This window comes from Parambassis ranga, chromosome 17, assembly GCF_900634625.1.
Source record: "Parambassis ranga chromosome 17, fParRan2.1, whole genome shotgun sequence".
NCBI lineage: Eukaryota > Metazoa > Chordata > Actinopteri > Ambassidae > Parambassis > Parambassis ranga.
Window position 1 is genome coordinate 2,553,423 of NC_041037.1, and position 22,133 is coordinate 2,575,555.

At 45.3% G+C, this 22,133-nt stretch overlaps 1 protein-coding gene across 5 annotated transcripts in view; it reads right to left on the bottom strand.

Moving 5' to 3' along the window:
• The window catches only part of ptprfb (protein tyrosine phosphatase receptor type Fb), a 144,757-nt gene that overhangs the window by 28,579 nt on the left and 94,045 nt on the right, over positions 1–22,133 (bottom strand). For 2 of the 5 annotated variants that reach the window (XM_028428005.1, XM_028428004.1), the window contains exons 9-19: positions 21,858–21,991; positions 21,245–21,389; positions 17,340–17,645; positions 16,380–16,573; positions 10,963–10,989; positions 8,089–8,206; positions 7,347–7,931; positions 6,502–6,602; positions 5,688–5,935; positions 4,548–4,626; positions 3,189–3,410 (exon numbers count right to left, since the gene is read on the bottom strand). In XM_028428005.1, the coding sequence (XP_028283806.1) occupies positions 3,189–3,410; positions 4,548–4,626; positions 5,688–5,935; positions 6,502–6,602; positions 7,347–7,931; positions 8,089–8,206; positions 10,963–10,989; positions 16,380–16,573; positions 17,340–17,645; positions 21,245–21,389; positions 21,858–21,991 (2,159 nt within the window). The remainder of the gene's footprint in view (positions 1–3,188; positions 3,411–4,547; positions 4,627–5,687; positions 5,936–6,501; positions 6,603–7,346; positions 7,932–8,088; positions 8,207–10,962; positions 10,990–16,379; positions 16,574–17,339; positions 17,646–21,244; positions 21,390–21,857; positions 21,992–22,133) is intronic. The other 3 variants (XM_028428007.1, XM_028428009.1, XM_028428008.1) reach the window with 3 other exon arrangements.

Genomic DNA, 22,133 nt, shown 5'->3' on the forward strand with positions numbered 1-22,133 from the left:
GACACATTTCTGACCACTTGAAGTAGGACATCAAATTTAAAAGGTATTGGAAACAAAGCTGATAAGAGGTAGAAAAACTCTGCATGCTACTGAACAGATGTTCACTTTAGGAAGTACAACTGCAGGCACTATGAATGGCTACAGAAGTCTTTGGTTGTGTCTGTAAGTGTATCTGTCAGTGATTGTGTGTACAGACTGTAAACAAATGTGTGTGTGTGTGTGTTTGTGTGAACATACGTGGAACATCAGTTTTTTTTCCCGGAGCCTTTTCTCAAACTCCTCTGAGCCTCCACAAGCAAATGTGTTTGTCTAGGTCGCAGCCACTGAGAGTGTGTATGTATTGTAAGTGTTTGTCTGAGACCGAGCAAGTGAACAGGAGAGAGAGAGAGAGAGTGGGTGATGAGAGATGGCAGAGAAAGACTGAGGCAGAGGTGTTACGGTAGTAGCAGTATATCGAGTCTGCTATCTGGCCCGTAGGCTACACCGCTTTTCCCCAGTCAGCCGCTGCTCCACCATCCCCCTGAGCACAGAATCCGCTACGCGCCGCATAGGCGTATTTGTTTCAACTCACCGTTGACCCTGCTAGCTCCTCGGCTCTCCGAAAGTGGCTTAAACAAGCCGCAGGGTGTGCGGCAGACAAACAAACAAACATGCAGAGACTCCTATTATGTGTCTGCTGCTCTCTCTCTCTCTCTCTGCCATCCCCAGGGAGGCTGCGTGCTGAGGAGCCCACAGTGACACCGAGAGAGGGATGGTGGAGAGACAGAAGGACCAGAAAAAAAAAATTTGTAGTACAAAAAGATGATAGCATGAGTGAGTACGCCTTTATCTATGAGCAACAGAAACGTGGCTGCAGGGTCTAGTCTACCCTGTGTGATGACCCCCCCTGTCTTCCTGTACTTCTCTCTTCGTAGTCCCCCCCCCCTCCACTCCTTCTCCCATTCAGCAACAGACAGTGCACTCATTCGTCTCCACTCCAGCTGTGTGAATACCAAGCACCCAGATATCTGGAGGCATTGCTGGAGGGAGACGCCTCTAGAAGCGGAAGTGACACAGCTGAGCAGAGAATCCCATCCATGCTGCCTGTATCAGAACCTCCCTCACGGTGAAAAGTTGGACTTAGTTCCCCTTCTAGAAAAAAAAAACCCTTGTTTTTCCATAATTCTCTCTTGATATTATTTGTTAAAGTTGTTTGAATTTCAAAAGAAGCCAGTCTTCCGTGTTAAGGGTGTTTTGAGCCCAGAGCTCCAACAGAATTGATGCTACAAAGCCAATTCTTCCTGTGAGTGAGCCGAATATAAACGCCCGGGTGGCACTGAATTTGAACACTCTTTGGTTTCTGTCTCTGCGCCAGAAGCTCACCTTTCTCTTATCAAAAGGAAAGCACACATTAGACCAATCTCCTCCTCTACACTGACAGTCCTCTCATCCAAGCTTCACAGTCTGGACAGGACACAAGACAAAAATTTTTTGCCATCCTCTCTTCCTGTCTCCAAACACCCCCCCCTCCTCTGTGTCTCACATCACACAATGTTTCATGCTACAGCCTTCCCTCACTCTCTTCTCGCATTAAATGATACTGTTTATACACACCCAGCATCTATCATCCCATTTCACACTTCCCCCGGCTTGTTTATCTGCCTTGGGTGCTGGGGAGACATGAAGGCACACTCTTTTCTCCTTATTCTCCCTCTCTCTCTCACCCCCTTTTGCCTTCCTTGCTTCTCTTCTTCCCTCCAACCACTGCTGGCTGCTTGTGGCCATTGATATACGAGGGGCTTATTAAACCCTGGCGGTCTTTTTTGATCTACACTGGGGGAGTTTGGGTGGTGCAGAGGAAGTGTAGTAAAGACACAAGTCATTTATTCCAGTGCTTGTTGTCTTATTCTCCTGGGTCTGGTGAAGATCCTGCTCGAGGCAGGCTTCTGCCAACTGCTCGATCTTGCTGCGCGCTTTACCTCCTGTACCCGTGTGTTTGGTAATAAACGTTTGCAAGCGGCGCGTTGGGGGTGACAAAAACAAACACTGCTGTGGTATCTGAGTTTCCCGAGGAGTGCGGTTAGGGGATTTGTGCGGCGATCGATGACAGCCTGCCTCCGGTAGCCACCACACAACTCGGTGTGTTTGAAAACATACAAACAGGAAATGAGAAAATAACAGTGTTTACATGCACTGTGATAATCTTGTTACTGTAAATATTGTGGTCGTTGTATATGCACTGGCAATCTCTGACCTTCTGCAAAATGTGCTGCACTCTATGACTCAGGAAACAAGTTGTCCTACCTGAAGAAATGACGTCACTAAGGCGCACACACTCGCTGTCTGATGGACTGACTCACCCTGTGAGTGAAGCCTGATTAATCCAAGCGATCAAGCTCAAAGGTAGGTGGGCGAGACACAGTTTAGGGAGGGGTGAGTACACAGAAACATGGTGTGTCTTGCAGGTACACTGAGGGAGTGTTGTGCAGCGATGGGATTTTTTGCGTGTCTGAAGAAGTAGAGGGATTACTGGGATGGTGGTGCTGCTGCTGCTTTGGGGACATGTAAAGTAGCATTTCAAGGGACTCAGGCCTGCTTTACAGGCTGCCGAGGCCCTGTGACCAAACCCTCATCTCCATCTTAACTCCAGCCGCACTAATCAATCTCTACTGTACTCATGGTGAAGAAATATGTGGAGAGAGAAAGAAACAGCTGGGAAGAGAGGAGGAACTAGGTGAAAAGTCTGGGATTTGGTTTCGGACATGGAGCGCTCTCTCTCTCTCTCTCGCCCCTCTGCAGTGGCCCAGGCCCCAGCGACTAAATATGCATGTCCTGAGCAGTGAAGGAGCCCAGAGCAACCGCAGACTCATTCTTCCCGGAGTGAAGTTTACTCCAGAACATCCCACGGAGAGCTGGGCCTCTGTGTTAGTGCCGTTTGACGAGCGCATGGGGCCTCCACTTAAGACAGCCAAAATGGCAAAACTGGATCTCTGATGTCACTGTCAACTGATAAGGGGGTTATCTGTACAGGCTGCGATGACTTTTAGAGGCGCCTGTATTAAAGGGTAAGTGGCAATAAAAACAACTTGGCTGCCATTTTAAAAATTGTGGAGTGGCAGGGGTGGTTAGAGCACGAGGATGGGTGATAAAGGATTTTATCTGGATTTTGTGACATCTGCTATCAAGCATGTAGTGTGTGTGAGTCTTACATAATTAGTGCTGTCTGTCCCTTCGTATCGAAGCACGGCCACGACAAAGCAGAGGTACTCCTGCGGACTGGTCAGGGGTTTGTTGTAGAAGCCGTTGTACATCTCCTCATCACCCAGCGTGAAGGTGGGTGGCAGGGAAGCCAACTTGGCAGCTATGTAAGATTTGGAGGAATCCAGGTGACGCCTGCGCCTCAGGACAGGCCCTTCACTTGACTTCAGCAGCTAGAGGGGCAGAGGGGAAGGAAACATCAGCTTCAGACACGAGTGAGGGGGAAAAATCTCAACAAATAAGACATGGAATTTAAAGCACTGTAACATGAAGGTCAAAGGTTCATTCTTCACATAAATAACTTGGACTTTGGAAAGTGTGTCGCTTTTTTGGAAAGGACAAAAAAATAAACACCACAGCCAACATTTTATGTCCAGGTCTGGGTCTCAGCATTCTTCCAAATAAGAGATAATGATTCCACTCTGCTAAAATGCCCTTTGCACAGTGATATAGCTGCAAAACAATGCAGCCAAGTTACGAAGTGAGCAATTAGTGCTTGCTCCAGCACACAATCTCAGCATGACTGCCAGCCTGGTTAATAAATGAGCGGGAGCATACAGCAGTGCGGCATTGTGTTTTCAGCAGCATTTTGTTTTCTGTCAGTGATGTCTCGTGTGCTGCTCCAGATGTAGCTTTATTAAATCATTATGTCGGAGGGAGGAGACAATGGCCTGCTCAGTGTTTAATGACTCAGGGAGTCCCATTGCTCTCCCCTCTCAGTCTCTTCTGCTATTTCTTCAGGGAGTTTGAACAATAGCGATTCAAACCAGCGAGCCTCGCAGTTTACTTAAAAATGATACTATTAATATTTAGGCATGTCATTTAGCTTAAATTCCCCTGCGGACGAGCAGGACCTTTATTCAATGGAATAATAAAGCAGTCATAAATCTTTATCCTCATTTGAATACCTCGTGTAAAACTTAGTTTGGAGTCGGCAAACCATAACCACGAAGACAATAAAGAAAAATATGGACATAGAGCAATAATTTGTAACTGTATAAATAAAGTTTAATTGCTTAACATTTACACCAATAGCTGTATAAAATTAAGATGATTCCCTGTGTGTGCAAACTGTTTGATTCAACAGATGGGCACTGTGTGCAGACCTGGCATCTAATCAGGACACTCCCCACCCACCTGAGTGACTCATCGCTTCAGGTCTCACTTCCCTGCTGCCTCTTCCTTTCTAAGCCCAGGAAGGTAGAGCTAATGAGCTACAACCAGCGACTTTCCACCCAGTTGGATCGGAAGATGCTATCGGTGACCCCTGACCTGGCACATTAGTCAATCGCACGCCGGCTGGCACTCACCTCATCCAGGTCCATCTCGTCTGGAGTCTTCCACCGCTGCGTCGTCTGGGACACCGGCACCACCACAATGTAGTACCACCTGCCAAGAAAAATAAAGCCTGTGTTTTAACGACAGACAGAGTGAAGTGCATACACGCTGAGATCAAAGTGGGCCAAGCGCATTAATAACACAGACAAAACAAACTTTCACTGTGAGGCTTGTTGGGCTGAATTCAAATTATTTAAGCGCTACACAAGTGGGTCCAACCAAGGTCGGACACTGGCAGACTGGCACCGCATCCTCCAATTAATGGCTAATCACTAAGAACATCTGCCATGTAGATTGGAACAAACACTATCCCAGTGAGGGGAGCCTTCACTTAATAGAGATCCCCACAGATTCCCTCAGGTTAATAGGACCAGCAATGTGGCTACTCTGTGTGTGTGTGTGTGTGTGGCATCATTATAAAGACCAAAATAGAAGGACAAGAAAGACGTTAGAAAGACATTTAGGAGTTTGGGGTCAAACTAAGGAGACAGGTAATAAATGAAGGAGCACGTGATGAACAAACATCTGTGTGCATGTTTATTTATACCCCCCCACCCCCTTACCTCCCTCTATACTGGCATTCAGCCTCAACTTGTGAACTCAGCTGGTGCTGATAGTGAAAGCAGCTGCTTCTCTGCTCTGTGATTCAACACTCACTCAAGTCTGAGACATGTATAACAAGACTCAGCCCCACACCACCACCCCCACACCCCAACTCTCCCATTCCCAATCACCTGCACTCTTCGCCTGTCAATCTGTGCTTGGACCCTGGCCAGCCCTGACAACCCTGTAATCTTTTCACCAATCAACCCCAGTGTACTCCCCCTACACAGATGTGTGTGTGTGTGTGTGTGTGTGTGTGTGTGTGTGAGAAAGGCTTTACTCACAAGGGTCAGGCATAACTCTGTTTTTAACAATGTGAGTCAAAAGATAACAAGTTCAGTCTCAATTACAATCAGCTGCTATGAGGAAAAATTGCAGCTCTAACTTTTAGAGTAGTTTTAGTATTGATCAGACACTGTGTAGCTGAAAACAAATAAATAAATGGCTGTTTTGGAGACAAGGGCTAGAAACATCTGTTCCCTTCATGCAATTCATAAAGCTGTACTGACCTGACACGCGTGTTGGTCTGCACCTTAGGCAGATTGATAGTCATCTTCCCACCTTGAGGCTGATGTGCACTGGGTTTGGTTTTGATCAGGTCAGGGGCAGTGCGGATGGACACCTGCTGCTGAAGACCTCCAGCAATGTTGCCTCTGCTTGTGAGTACAAAAGAATAATCTGTGTCTGGCTGCAGCTGTGTGATCAGCTTCCTCTTCTGGTCTCCCTGCACTTCCACACTTTGCTGGTTATACAAGATCTGTATGAGCACACAAGGGAAAAAAGAAAAGTTAAAGAAAAACATACGGTTAAAGTAGACAGCACTCACAGCATGTACTCTTCCTACTACAAACAACAAATCCAGAGTGTTCCTGAGGGAGATGGCCATCTCATCTGACACCTAATCTCATGCGTTTCAGTGTCACTCATGCCCATTGGTGCATATCCAATAGTATTTTTTACACTCCAAATTGTCTTTGCAGCTCTAACACAGGGTGGGAATTGGTATAATATCATTTTGACAGATTATTACACTCCATAAATGAGCATAAATTCTGACTTTCACATTTTTAGTGCAAAGAGAGAAACCCCATGGATCACACCTACTTGAAAGTGTTAACAAATAATAGAGTTGTACTGCAATGCAATTATATTACAAATGCATGAGCAGGACATGTTACAGCAGTGATAATAGCTTTTCACTGAGTGAAATCCAGTTATTATTGTTGTATTATATTTTATATTACTGCATCGCATTAGCTGAGCATAATAATAACTAGTATTACACAGTAACCATGTAGGGCTTTCTACCTGGGTAGCACTCACCTTAAAAGGTGTTTGGGGCTTGTAGTTCTGTGGTAAATCCCAGGTAAGGAGGACCGACGTTTTCCTGACCGATTTGACGCCAAAGTTTAGGGCTGGAAAATCTAAAACGAGGGGAGGAGAAAAAACTTTGATTAATATCTCAGAGAAAGACATGGTATACACCACGAGAAGTAATCTCTGTGTGTAATTTAATTTCACACTACTGTAAAGCACTGCGAACATATTCTGCTGCGATACCTTGTGACCAAACTTGACAAGCCATGGGGATGTTCAAAGAACATCAACAATCGCATTCACGCTTGATTAGAGATCACACAAAAATAGCCTTCATCTCCCTAAGCCTGCTCCATTTATTACACCCCGCTCACAACAAGGCAACAGGCTCAGATTGCTGTGATTACAGAGAAATGTATGTGACAGTGGGAGTGGCAACATGTGTCTTAAAATAGGAGTCAGGCGTGTTATAAATAATAAATGGTACATTTATAAGATTATAAAATGCATGAGAAGGGACATGCTGGGTTAGATTTGTGTGTAATGGGAGGAAGGATGAGGAGGCATGGTAATGTGACTGTAGCGTGTAATGAGATTAGCACTCTATAAATCAATAAACACAGTGATGCACTATACTGAGTGGAAGACGAGAAAGACGTGGCACTGATAAAGACAGAGCCCGACTAAAAGAAGTGAGATGTAGGTGAGAATGTGTGTGCAGCAGGGAGCATTTAACCACCAGCGTAAAGGTGCCTGTGTTCATGTATGCATGAATTATACCCTCATGGTGTGTTTTCAAATCAAACACCCCCCTGTAGTGTTTATGTATAAACGTTAGTCAGGTGTCCTACCACTTATCCTACCATTCGACATGGTCCTGCTCTGGATGCTGGGACTGAGCGGTCCCCCGCCCTTGCTGGTAAAAGCCTGAACCCGGATGTCGTAGGTGGTGTCGGGATTAAGGCCCTGGATAGTCATGTGCGTGTCAGCTGTGCGGTTGGTGCTGTTTTGCTGACTGTTGATGTCCCTGTACACCACCACATAGTACAAGATCTTGCCATTCCTCTCCGCCAGCTGCGGGGGCTCCCAGGTCAGCTGGGTGCTGGACTGGGTCAGTCCCGTCACCTGGAGATTGACAGGGAAGCCAGTGGGAACGTCTTCTGGGGTGCTGATCTCCTTCGTGTAGGCCTCGCCGACGCCTGCGCGGTTACGAGCGCTGAGGCGGAACACGTAGGTGACGCCTTTGTGCAGGTTGGTTACGGTGAAGTGGTCGTCGGTCCTTCTGAGCTCCCGCGTGGTGTAGGTGTCCGCATCGGTGCGCTTGTACTGCAGCTGGTAGCCCATCAGCTCGCCCACCATTTCTTTCGGCGGCTGCCACTGAATCAGCGCTGTGTTTTCAATGGTGGTGCTGATCATCATCGTGGGCTTACCTGGCACTGAAAATGCACACATACAAATATGAATGATAATAATGAACAGATACAGCGGCCTATATGATGGGCTTCATGTATAGGTCAGAGGTTATCAGTTATAGGGCGATAGGGCTGCAGTATTCTGTTTTACATGGAAACCCTGATAAAAACCATCTCCGACCTGCTCCAGTTGTGGTGATAACTTTGGCTTTGCTCCGAGCTCCATCTCCCTTCGTGGTGTACGCTGCTACAGTGACAGAGTAGGTGGTTTCAGACTGCAGTCCAGCAATGATGGCCTCCTGTAAAATTGAAAAATCACAAGGCCGAGTGTTAGAAGAAGTCAGTGAGTGTAACTCCTCGGTGGTAAATAAAAAAAAAAAAAAAAAAACACCCTTCACACAAGCTCCTACCCCCTGAAAACACACAACAGCAAAAGAAACCAAAACAAGATTAGATCCCCCTCTCTCATCCATGTGTAGTTTCTTGATCAATTTACCTATAAAAAAAAGACTTAACTTAAGTCTTAAGACTTAACTTAACTTAAGTTCGCAGGCACACAAACAGGAACTTTTCTTTAAGTTAAGAAAAACTCCTGCGTCCAATTGTAAGGCACACGCTGAACCCATTAACCATCAAACCAACCAAATGAACCAGAATCAGTGTTCACCAGTGTGTCAGTGTTCATGGCTGCTGCATGGATAAGCACGAGATTATACCCAGAGGAGCTTAGGATCATCACTACACTGCAGTCTGTTAAAGCGCACAAAAAAAGTGCGACTGTTGTTAAAACTCTCTGAAGTAAATCTTTAAAATAAACAAACATCGGTAGCTGGTACTACATTTTTGTTTTTATAATAATAATGAAATCAGATCCCTGCTAGTGACCTCTGGGTAAATGTTCAAACAGCCTCTGCACAAAAACACAGACACACTAAGGTGGTTGAACAAAACAGCAACTCAGCAGTCAGTATTGAACAGACAGAAATAAAAAAAAAAAAAAACAACTGAGATAACACACTGTTATTGGTAACCTGCTGCAGTGCTGGCACTCACTTCACCAGACTGCATCAGTCTGAACAAAAACACACCCACACAGTGGAATTAAACACTCTCAGAGCTTGAACAAAGCTCATATGTAAACAAACACATAGGTGAATGCACACATACTCACCGATGTATAAATATCAATGCACAACATATGCATGCATTTACAGACGCACACAGTGATACACACACACACACTCACACGAGCACGCAGTGAAGAACAAATTAACGCCTGCAGCTGGGTACACATGCTGGAGTCGTTTCTGACTGGGGCCAATGAGAGGACGCACACACACACACACACAAGGCTCGGAGCCTTCCTGCCGGAACTCCTCACAAACTTCTCAGACTCTTGGAATATTATATGTCTCTGCCCTAATGCTGTTTCTCTAACTAATGAAGTTTTAATTTCCTAACCATAGAAGAGCATTTAACAGGCTATATAAGCCAGCTCTGTTTGACAATGCTTTTTTACTGCCGCTCTCTCTTTAAGGGACATTTGGTGCTCCCGTACCCTCTTTTAAGAGAGACCGGGGAAAAAAATGCTAAATTACTGTATCATAAAACCATTTTAACTTTATGGAGGAAGTCTCATTACTTTAATCATACAAAATGGCTTTAACAGTCTCAGCAGTGGCAGCTGCAGAGATCGTTCTTCTCTCTATTCTGGCAAGGTCGATTCAGGTCTAGTAACACTTTTGAAACTCAGCAGAAAATAGAAAAAGCACGGCTTCAAAGTTTCCTTCAGAGCAAATGCTTAGAGCAGCACCAAAGGGCATTACAGAGATTATCAAGTCGACTAGTTATAGAAATGGATTCTTCTCTACAAGCCTCCCTGTGCCACTATCCTCAGTGGAGTGGGAGAAAAGTGGGCAGCATTGTTAGGATAACTGCTTGCTTAATCTCAATATTTCATGTTCTCTGTTTGCTTTATAAAGCCTGTAATTAACTAAAAAACTCAAAACTGCTTGAAAATCCTGTCAAGGAGTTGTGGGTCAGCAGGATGCGCTAATGTTTTCGCTGTTGACATCTGTCTGTAGCTAGTCACACTACGTTAGCTACCTGGCACACAGTCTGCAATCACCTAAACATGGCTGCTAAAGAAATAATAAAGATGTGTGAACAGATGTCTTCTGCCGACAGCGTCTAGCTCTGTGTCTGTCAGGTGTTAATCAACACATTAAGAGGAGGGGGAGGGATGGAGAGGAGGCGAGCTGGAGGAATCTCTGTGCTGTGCTGCTACCAAATATTTGGTTTAGTGCTACCAAATAAGACAAACAATTTTGCAGGTGGGCACTGAGTTAACAAAATTTCTTTGCCCTGCTGAAGGCAGTACTTACAAGTCGGGCAGGATTCTATTGAATTTCTGACTAGGAACAGTAAGCTCAGCATTTACGCCGCTGCAATATGACGTCTAGGAGGTAATAAGCCATAACAAAGGGCTGCATGACAGCCATAGAGCAGTGAGCTGCCATCCAGGCAAATGAAAAGAACATGAAAGGCTGGTGGCAATCTCAGAGATGTGCGGAGCTGATAAAACACACAGCTCCTCCCCTCAGATAGACATGTCATCTGGAACAGTGGGGGAGACAGCAGGTTAGACGAGCCTGATTAATGTCAGTGCCACACTGGGATGGTGACACGCAGCCTTTGACTGCACTGTACGCGCAATGGGAAGAAAACGCTCCATGCACACCGTACTAAGTGCTTCAGATCACTCGCGAGTGTCCAGACCTGTACACAATAACACACATGCTTTGCACACACAAACCTGAAATCATTTGGACACACGTATCTTTCTGTGGTTATGATGGGGTTATGATCTTTCATGAGGATTCACACCGAGCGGATTATAGGCATGGCGTACACACACAGGAAAAAAAAAAACACACACACACACACACATACACCACTCCAGACACACAAGCGCACACAGCACCCACAAACTGCAGAGGGGAGAAGAGCCCTGCCCTGCAAAGACACCCCAGCAGCACACATGAGGGTTACTCACATGCTCGGTGGATTCCTCAATATTCCACTGATGGGAGAGAAGACACACAGGACACAGGGCGGGGGGAGAAATGAGTCAGAAACAACACAACAGGCGAGGGAAAAAAAGCACTGGTCTTTTTTTCGCAGACAGATGAATGTAGGTGTCAACAGTCATGCGGTAGAAAGAAACATTGTGATAGAGTGTGATGGAAGAGGAAAAGAAATTAAGACAAGTTGAGTGGCAGAAAACAAATTGTGTAACCGAGTTGAGGAATTGTTGTGAAGTTGATTATTGTTCGTGTTGCGCTGCCTTGTTGTTCATTTACTTGAGAATACAATGAAGACGGCTCTCTTCCTAATCACAACACCTCTGCATGAATATATACCTTGTTGTGAATCTGTGAAGCATTTCCTCTTTCTGTACAGAGATGGAGGCAGGGCCTTTTATTCATTATATTTCAATATGTTTTCAAAATCTTCTCCCTGCTCGCTGTGCTAGGCCAAGTGATTCCTGGGGGAAGTGAAAGCCCATTTCGTGCCGCGGGGCTCCGTCAGTGCCGAGCATGAAATCCTATTACCAGTGCTGCTATGCTAGCCCTGTGACATCAAACCCCAGCGATGCAGAACGTAACTGCTGGTGTTACCAGCGACAACGCCCTCCACACATCACTTACTGCAGAGGAGTTCACTGATGGGTGGCCTGGCTGACAAGGGAGGGAGGGGGTGAGGTGACACTGGTGACAGTGATGAGGGACAAAGTGGAGAACAGGAAAAAGAGGCAGGGTGGAGAGTGGGTGAGCACCGAGGACGAACGGCTGGGTGAGGATGGCAAATCATTTTATCTGATTATTAGGGTGCTGTTGGACTGTACCAAAGCAGAGAAGAGATGGAGGGGGGAGAAACAAGTGATGAAACAGATTACAGGAGGAGAGGAAGGGACCGCTAAAGACGAGAACCATCAGGAATTGTTGTTAAAGGACCAGGACGCCTAAAATGTATTTCCTCAGATTCATATCAGGAGACAAAGACATCCAACATCATGTTACCATAACTGACTTAACACTAAAATCTGGCTTCCATGTTTAATAAAATAAGCATTCATTCCTGTGGTTGTTGTGTAATGTACATGTACATGAATTTAACCACAAATATTTCCTTCCATTTGCTTAATTGTAGCTCTGACTTCCAGAACTCGAGTTATAGATGTAGTTATGCTGTGAAGTCAGCCACATCAGATCTAGAAGACTAAACGTGGCACTAGTTCTCATCTTCCCCCCCTTCCTTGCTGCTCCAGACTTTCACAAACAAAGGGAGGGTGCCTCTCACACTGCTGATTCATTGTGCAGTGGAGAGACGGCGTTCATCATCCTCTATTGACTGCTGGCATATGAAAAGACAAAAGACCCAACTTCTCCGCCTTCCTTCCCTGCGGACGGTGTTTATTACCAAACCAGTTGAGTGAAGCATGAGCTGGGCTTCTACACGGTCCCAGTACAGACTGGTCGGGACACACGGCACATCAGAAACTGCTGCCTCATGCTCCCCTGACATGGCGGGGCACTAAAGAGCAGCGTTTAAGAACAGCTGTTACTTAACTTCATGAATAACAGTTTGCAATGTTCTTAATTGCTTAATTTGTTTACCGTCAACTCCGCTCAGTGTGTCAACAGAGCAGTGAACACATTAAGGTTCCTATCTCATCTTGGACTTAATCCCTTTCTATCTCAACTGCTTTTGCTTTCTGCTTAAATCCATGAGAGAATTATAAATGATCCTCCATTTATATTTCGAATGCCAACGCAAGCTGAAAACACATCATTGCTGATAAGCGTCGTTTGTGGAAACGGAGCGGTATAATTTGCAGGCGGGTGAATGCAAATGTGATGACATGGGCCGAGATGTGTGGCTATAAAAATGGGAATGAGGAGGGGGAAACGAGTGATGTGGAAGAGAAGGAGCTGTCATGATTGATGGAGTGAAACGGGCTGAGGTGCTTCTTTTCTCCTTGTTTTTTTCTTCTTCTCCGATTCCCATTCAACTCCAATCTGAGGCAGTGAAGGCCGCGGAGGCAGCGAAGCATCGCCTTGCTCACACAAACTACAAAAACGCATGAGTGGTCAAACAAAATGAACCTGGAAAGTAGTGCTGAATAAAGGCAAACTTGTGTAGGAAGGCAAACTTGTGCAGAGAAAAAAAAATCTATAGAAGCAGAGACAGTGGCTAATGGCTTCAAACTCAATCACACCAAACTTTTATGGACGCATATACGAGCCTAGAGATTGCTGTGAGTGCACGGTGATGGAGCGGGCCGTGTTCTGGTTCAGGCCACTTTTCACGACAGTAAGTATGGTTGCATAGGGGTCGATAACATCGCACTGTTAACGTGGCCTCTGGTTTAAATTTAGCAGGGAAATGAGGGCGCTGTGTGGGCTCCTGCTTGAAAAGAAAAGAGGCGCTTAAACAGCCCACGCACAGGCAGAGCTCTCCTCGCTCTCCTCCCAGCATTTCAGCGAACCCTGAGAGGGCGAAAACGGAGAAAAAGGAGCCAGAAACACAGAGACAAAGAAAAGGGGGAGAGGTGATTGCGATTTTGACAGGATCTGCAATTCAATCAGGCGGCTTATGGTTGTGATTGAAGTCTAAGGTGAGGCAGTGCTATGTGGTGGAAAATGTGGATTTTTCTCCTGGCAGGCTTATTGAGCATCCACTTCAGGTGAAAGGGCGGCTATGGAGCCGATTTCACAACACATTAGGGAAATTGTTGAGAGAAACACAAGGGGATGTGCCAAGACAGAAGAAAATCGTTTTTTTCCTTTTTATTCATCATCAATTACAGGTGTGTGTTTCAGGGATTTTGCATGACTCTACCATCAGTCATTAGCTCTTTTCTCGGCCAGCTGGAACGCCTACGACAAGGTCGATCTAAGCGGTGGGCATGTTTGCTCATGTTATCGTTGTCATTGTTTTCCACTTGTTGTTGGGGTACGTGAATGCAAAGATGTGTGAAAAAGGGAGGGATTGTTCTGAAACCAGTTTGGGCGTTTAGGATGGAGGACCGTTGGCTGACTGTGTGGTCTTTAATGACGTCTGGGCAGGTCCTTGCAGGTTGGCTACTCAGTGCTGTCTCATAGAAAACAATCTGTTGAGATGACTCAATCAAGGGTAACCAACCTGCACGCAAGCCTCCTGGTAATTACTCAACCAGCTTTTCAAGCAGGGAGAGTGCAAAAGGAGGCCACGGCAAAAAAAAGAAAGAAAGAACGATGGGACCGAGAGCAGGAAAAACAGAGGAGGTGTGAGAAGAAATTCAGGTATCTGCCAGGAAGGGCGGGGGGGGGGGGAGGGGGGTAGCGTGTCAGAGACGTGTCCTGGAATACGAGAGAAAATCCTGAACGCCAAACGACTGTGTGTCTTTGTGTTTATTGTGTGAACATGGCACAAATGAGACGTGGCGGGGAGTATTGTTTGCATAACAAGTGGGGTCATGTTCAGTTCAGATTTCACAACACACTCAAAAAAAAAAATCACGCCAAACATGTCGACATGAAGAAAACACTTCCAGGAAAACAAGCAACCGCCATGTTTTTCTCCTCTTCCAGACCAAACCATGCTGCCCTGGCTGGTACACAGACAGATAACAATGAACTGTCAGCAGCAGCTGCCAGAAACCACAAAGGTTGGACCGTGTTTGGGAGTTCAGGGTAGAGGCACAGCCAAACTAGACTGAAGTCATAAACGTACACTAACAGTTGGCTTTTGTCTGCATCCAAATCCTGGGTCAAATCACTGTGTTGTTGTCACAGCTCTGATGTGAATGTGACACACAGATGAAAAGAAATTGCCCCATTTTCAGCAACTGTTTGCAAATCTCAGCCACAAATTTAATTATTCTCTGTTCGAGCACCTGGCCTCTACGCTGCTTTCCACTCTTTATGTAATGTAAAGGACATACTGCAAGCCCAGACTCTCTGTACAGGGTTCTATTTGTGCCAAAAACATGTCAACATTATGGGCATGTTGTTTTGTGACACATCAGGACGACATTGCCAGCAGACAGTTGACACATGTGGATGACAGTGGAAACAACACAGTCAAATGACAGGGAGCGGAGTGCAACAAGACAACAAGCTGGAGTGACACAGAAATGTTCCGTCGTGTGAGCGATGGACAATCTGGTTGTCAAAATAGTCAACTGAAGTAATTGTATGATTCAAGTTTGGACACTTACAGACAAATGTTCCGTCACACGATGAGTTAACATGTGGTCTGAGCGTTGGCACAAATGAAAGTCTATGAGTGCAGGTGTAGGTTTCCCAGCAGCAGCAGCAGCAGCAGCGGGGGAGTTTACTCACACTCAGAGTCTGTCATAGACATTTTATTTTCTGAGCTCTGTCAGGGCAGAATTAACTAATTTTATGCTTATTAACTGCCATTCAATCCCATGTGAGATGAGCATTTATCACAGAACGCACACGCTCCGACTTATCATCATCGAATGTGTCGCATCAAGGTGACTTTAACTTCCCTTTCTGTTATTATAAGACTTAAGACAGCAGGGTGTTTGCCAAAGCAAATGAGGGTTAATAGCTCTACTTAAGGGCACAGCAGTGTGCACCGCCTGGGAACTGAACCAGCAACCCGCTGGTCTCCCTAAGTGCTGCAGTAAACACAGCTCAGAGACACTGACGAGGCTGTTCAGACGTTTTTTTTTGTGTGTGTGTGACCATGGAGCACGTGTTTGCTCAAATGAGATGCCTTTGTTGAAGGACATCAAGGGTGGAAGCGAAAGCGTGTTCGTGCAAATGTTACTCCCGGCAAACAATCCGAAGCAGGTTCTTAAGCTGGTCTCCCCTCTCAAACAGACGAGGGGGAAAAAAAGTGAGTGGGGTTTTTGGTTTTAAGATATTCATGAATCTTTGAATCCCTCTTAAGGATTACAATCTCTCATACATCTCATGGTGTCGCACAGCTTTGGGCAATTCGGAGCAGCCTGCATTAATGTGTATAGGGCAGTGTCAGAAAAATAACTAATTTATAAACATGGTAACAAGGCAGTGCATATGTATTTCTGCTAAAACCGCCAGGAGAGGTGCATTGATTCCACTAAGCCGCATCCTGATGTAACACATATAAAATATTTAATAGCTATTACTGTAGAATTAGAGAGGATCTTGTTACGACAGCTAATCCAAAGCTGTGGGAGCAGGGTACCAATTTAGAGTCAAATGTCATATGTGAGAAAGATTAGAGGGAGGGTGGGTACTACAGATTCCATGTGTGTCACCCGGTACGGAGGAAAATGAAGTATGAGCTCAGACAATGTGAGGGAATGGAGGAGATGGGTGGAGAATGGAAATACACAGGACAGTTAGACAGTAAAAAAAAGAAAAAGACAGAGGCAGAGAGGCTGGACACGAGTAAGACATCATCTTGTACCTGTGCCTCTGGCAAAGCAACATCCATGATGTTAGGCTGGCCTCGCGGTTCGCCATTTTCCAGCCGGGAGAAGATGACTTGGTAGCCTCGGATTTGGCCGTGCTGCTTCACCTGCAGCGGCGGCTTCCAGGTGACTCGGATGGCTGTGGAATTTATGGCCTCAACCTCCAGCTTCCTGGGGGGTGCTCCTGGCACTAGAAACCAGACAAGGAGAGAAAGAAGAATGAAAGCCGGGAAGAGACAGCGAGGAAAAAAAAAAAGGGGAAGAGACACGTAATGTGCTGAGCTTGTGATTTTCCACAGTTCACTGTGTTTTCTGATGAGGAGCCAAGACCTATCAAAATAATGACTTCTGAGTTTTTTATAGACTTAGGGTGCTGTGTAGAAATAAGGGATAGTAGAATTGGCCATGAATCAAACCATCCAGTCACATCAGACCTTCTAAGACTGCCGTGTCCCCAAAACACCCTACACAGGACAGCATGTGGTCTAGTGATGTCTGTAATGCCCTTAATTCCAGTATGAAATTAGCTGTGTTGCAGCAAACTTCAAACACATTAATTATAGACGACTGTCTCATAGGAGAAGCCGCCCTCTATCACACTGCAAACAAAATGAGGAACGAGTGAGCAAAAGAGGCAGGAGGGATAGAAAGGAGAGGAAGAGTATCTGCTCGGCTTCTATTCAGCAGAGAAGACAAAAAAGAAAAAGAATTTACAGACAAGCAGGTCTGAGGACAGCGAGTGATGAGCCTTAATCTGTCATAGGTGTAAAATGTTAATGTGACAGTGAACAAGCTGGGAGGAGGAAAAAGGAAAAGGTAACCCCCATAACTCATAACTGATCAACAGGGTGGGGAAAATGGTGCAGTAAAGGCTCAAGAGGGTAAGTATGAGCGGTGACAGCGTGCCACAAGCAGAAACCTCAGAGAGCTCTTCTTCGAGGGAGGTGTCAACCTACCATCCTCTTTGGTTCTCATCTTCACTGGGGCACTCTCAGGGCCTGGGCCCACATCAGTGTGCGCCCTCACCCACACCTGATACTCAGTCCACTTCTCCAGGCCCTCCAGCACAAAGCTGGTGGCGTCTGCCCCGATGCCCGTCACCTCGTGCCGGTCCGTGTCCTCTCCGGTCAGGGCCTGGTAGCTGACCGTGTAGCGCACTATGGCGCCGTGGCGGCTGGCGGCAGGCGGCGCCACCCAACTCACCTTGAGGCTGGTAGAGCTTAGGCTGACAAGATGGACCTCCTGAGGGGGCGCTGATGGGGCTGTAAGGGAGGGGGGGAGGGGAGCAAAACCACATGGAGGAAGGGCACGGATCAAGCAAACACAAAATAAACTAAAGCACAAAAAACAAGGCAAAAAATGTGAAAACTTTTTGTACTATAGTCAATATAAAAACATAAATGCCATATTTAAATTGCTAATATTATATTCCTCATCTACAATATGTATATAAGTAAGTTCTGCCACTCTTCTAATCCTATTGCACTGCTTTATGTGAGGAATATAAGAACTTTTAATGTAGCTACAGTGTTTATATATAACTATTAATGTGTATGCTTATGTACTGCTCCTTAGCAAAGCTAAGTGTAACATAAAAGACTTAAATATGGCATTTTTATTCTTTATACTGAATACAAAAAGCTTCCAAACTAAACAGGATGCTGCTCCAGACTGAGAGATTGGATGCAAAAAACACATTACCACCAAAGTCCACTGCTGAAGATGTCTGTGGCTGTACATTTATGCAAGAGGCCATGAAGCTGCAGCGTGAGGTGAATGGAATATTAAATGGGCCAAATTATTACTTTTTTTTACAAGGTGATGTTTTTATAAAGGCGTAATTTGTCCCAAACTGCCCTCTGCACCGCCTCTTGCTGTGAGCAGAGGGAGCAATAAACTGGCCATAGATGTGCGAGCGTGTGAACAAGTGCTTGACAGTGTTGATTGGTGTTCGCACGTCGATGCAAAAGCTCTGGGCTACATTACAGCAGCTGGCTGCAGCTGAGACACACATGAAGCCATACGGCATTTTCTTAATAAGTTGTGCATGTCTCTGTGTGTAGAAATGCACCTACTATGTTTCACAATGACTGCGATAAGCAGCATATATATAATATATGTACACTCTCAAGTCCAGAGGTAAAAAAAAAAAAACACAGAAAGGCAATAAAACAAAACTTTAATATGGAGAGAAAGAATGAAACCGAAAACACAATAGCATTCATACATTTCATGCACCTAACTGAATGATGAACTCTGCACAAAAGAGCCTCTTCAAAAGAGAATAAAATGAACCAGGGGAAAGAAAATTCAAAGCAAGGTGTTCTCACAAAGCATGCCCATGAAATGTATTTTTTAATAAGCAGAGCAATGAACAGTGAACTCAAATATGAATCCAATAAAGTAATGCCAGAACACCAAGCTCCACCTTTTAAGAAACACAGCTGCTCAACAAAAGAGTCTCATCAGGTGGTCCCTGATCCACCAGGGAGTGGACAGAAAAACGAAAAAGACCCGACAACACCACCATGTACTGAATCAACACACATACTAAAACTCCTGCTAAATCTGCTGTATCAAAGAGAAACTGGACCACAGGGGGACAACATAACGACATATACAACGACGAGTGTGCTTCAAATGGTAAAATAATTATATGTGTTAGACTGTTGGCATTTGAAGGTAAAGTCCCACAACCAAAATGTTTGAGTTATAGATGTAAAATTGGCATTTCTGTTCTTCTACTACATCACTTTTGGAAGTAAGAAGACCCCTTGAAAAAACCCCTGTTTACATTATACTGGTGTGGTAAACTCCTACTGTAGAGGAGTATACTTGGCAATATGCTGAAGTGAAAATTAGCTGTGTGCTGAGGGTATAATGTTAAAGCTGCTGATGCACACAAGATAGATAAGCAGGATAAGCAGTATAGCTCCCCCCTGGTGGCAAGGAGGAGGGGTCAAAGCTGGTCTAGTGATGGCGGTGCATGGGGGGAGGAGGAAGAGGAGGAGGAGGAGGAGGAGGAGGCTGTCCAAACTTCAGGAGTTCTTGGACAATCAATCAAAAAATGGCAGAAGCATGTTCAGTAACAAACACATCCGCTGCTCATCCACAGTAACAATAAATCCATCTATTGTAGTCATATGTTTTTTTCTTCTAACACTTAAAGGAATATTTATTCATGCCGACACCTCTCAAAACCAGGAGAGTCAGCCCTGACCAGCTCATCTTTATAAAGATCTTCAAGCACTGCCTCATAATCCCCATCACCTGCATCTCAGGTGAAGCTGGCGCTGTCGTACCTGGATGATTATTGAACCCCGTCCTTGTCTATAAATCAAAGAGGCCTGCAGAAGATGTGGCTTTACTACTTCCTGGAGCTCCTCCGTTCCCCATGGACCTGTGCATGATTCCCTTTTTATGTACTTCAGTTCAGAACTGAATACAATCCTCCGTCAGCACTCCATGACAACACCCACCTACAACTACTGTAGATCACGACCATTCTCACTAACAGAGAGCAGAAGGTGAAGCTGGGGGAAATCACATCCAGTGCTTACACCCATAGCTGTCAGTGTGCACCCCCCCCCCCCCCCCCCCCCCCCCCCACCGACGCTAGCTACAAAAAATGACAGCACCTTCAAAGAGGATTAAACTCGGCATAGCACAACCTTGAGACAAATCTGTCCTCCCTCCAAAAGCTGGATCCCTTCCCTTTCCAGGATATATGCTGAGAGTCCAGTGTCTGTAACAGACCTGCTACAATCATTTGTTTAAAATCGGATTACAAACTGCATAATGAGCTAAAAGACTTTCAGCTATCTTAACCGTTATTTCGTACATATCATCCACCTTTTGCAGCCTGTCAGCTCCTTGGCTGAGTTATGCAGCTGAAAGGTATGAATAGAGCTCCATTCTGTTCATTGCTCTGACTCTGAAAAAAAATATGAGACTAAACATTTAAATGCAGCACTAGAAAATGTCACACTTCCCACTGCCTGTTTGCCTCAGAGCCTTTCCAAGGCTGCTGCTGCTGCTGCTTATTACATGCACGTCATCCTACCACTGCATCACATTTAAATTCTGTTCATTCAAACTTTTGCAGGAGGACATCGACTCACCTCTCACCTCAACAAGAGGGAGAGACAGACTGTACATACCACCTATCCTTTGTTACAGTGATGCAGCTCTGATCCTGTTTTGTTGAGAAGTTGTCCAATATAATTGATCTGATGTAATTTGTGAGTAAAGCAGAATATGTGTCAGGACTAATAAGTGCAATAAATGCAGTATTATAGTGTAGTGTTATGTGCAAGTAGTTCAGTTATTTTGTTTGTATTTGTTATATAATGTGTAAGGTGCCGTATACTGCACCCTGGGTGAGATGGTACAAGCAGCGTGCAGCCACAGCAAAAAAACACACAAAGATGTTTGTCAGGTGGCAAAGAGTGACATTTTGAGTGCTGGCACTATGAAAGCACATAATGATGTGAGGCAAAACAACACAGCACAGCTCACGAATAAGGGAACAGGACACATTAAACGTACCTTTGACACAGGGCCTGCCCTCAGATAGACGGACAGGAGGGTTAGTGTTGGTGACAGAGGGGAGGTGGTGGAAGCGTGAAGTTGACCGCACTGTCAGCATTTTATGCTGAAATTGACTTGACATTCAAGTTGCCCACGCTCTCTGATTTAAGCGCTATAAAACGTAACTTTTTGTCACACTCACTCACTGAACGGAGCGACTGGCTGAAAATCACTGGTTAGTGGACAACAAGTAGATAAGACAGATGGTAGAGGCAGCGCTAAAGAGAGAGAGAGAGAGAGAGAGAGAGAGAGAGGGAGAAGGTGCACTTACTGGATTGGGCAGTGCGGGCCTCGATGGGCTGGGTGTAGACTCCCAAACCCATTTCAGAACGGGCCGCCAGGGAGAAACGGTACAGAGTGTCGGGCTTCAAACCTTCCACAGCATAGGAGCCTGCTGGGTCGAAGGTCCTGTGTATCTAGAAGGTTCACAAAAACAAATCAACAACAGCCACAGAAGTCTAGAGCGTGTTGTGTGTGTGCTGTATGTGAATGATTATTCTACTAAAGTCCTGGAGCTCTGCTCCTGCTCTCCCTGTTATACATGCACATACTGTGGCCAAATTTGAGAACAACTTGTTCCAAAACAAGTTTACAATTGACACACTGGTCCAACAGATGAATGAAGCACCATAACTCCAAGAGACAAAGGTTAACAACAGTGTTGTGTTACACGAGTAAATCTTTCTTATCATCTGGGGAAGCTGACTGCATTACTACAATAACACAGTTCAGTTCGAAGCTTCCTGTTCAGAAGAACATTCAAGAGATTGATTTATCTGCAGTCTCACAGCAGACACATGTAGAAACACATAGATAGATGAGATGGGATTAAAGAGAGAGAAATAGTTTATAAAATTGTTCGAACTTCCTGTTATGATTCTAACCTTGTTGTCTGTGCCGGACTCCCAGTACTGCAGCTCATACTTCGTGATGGGGTCCTGTACGGGCCACAGCCATGACAGTACAATGCGGGTATCCAACTCAGCTTCAGCCTCAAAGCTGGAAGGCTGTGCAGGGACTGGTAGAGGTGAGAAGGCAGTTACTAAATGGCTGACTGCATGGAAATACATGTGCAACACAAAAACAAATCCAGGACTGCAGCTACATTACTCACAGCTTCACCTTGTATTACATGTTCATACACACAAAGACACAGACAG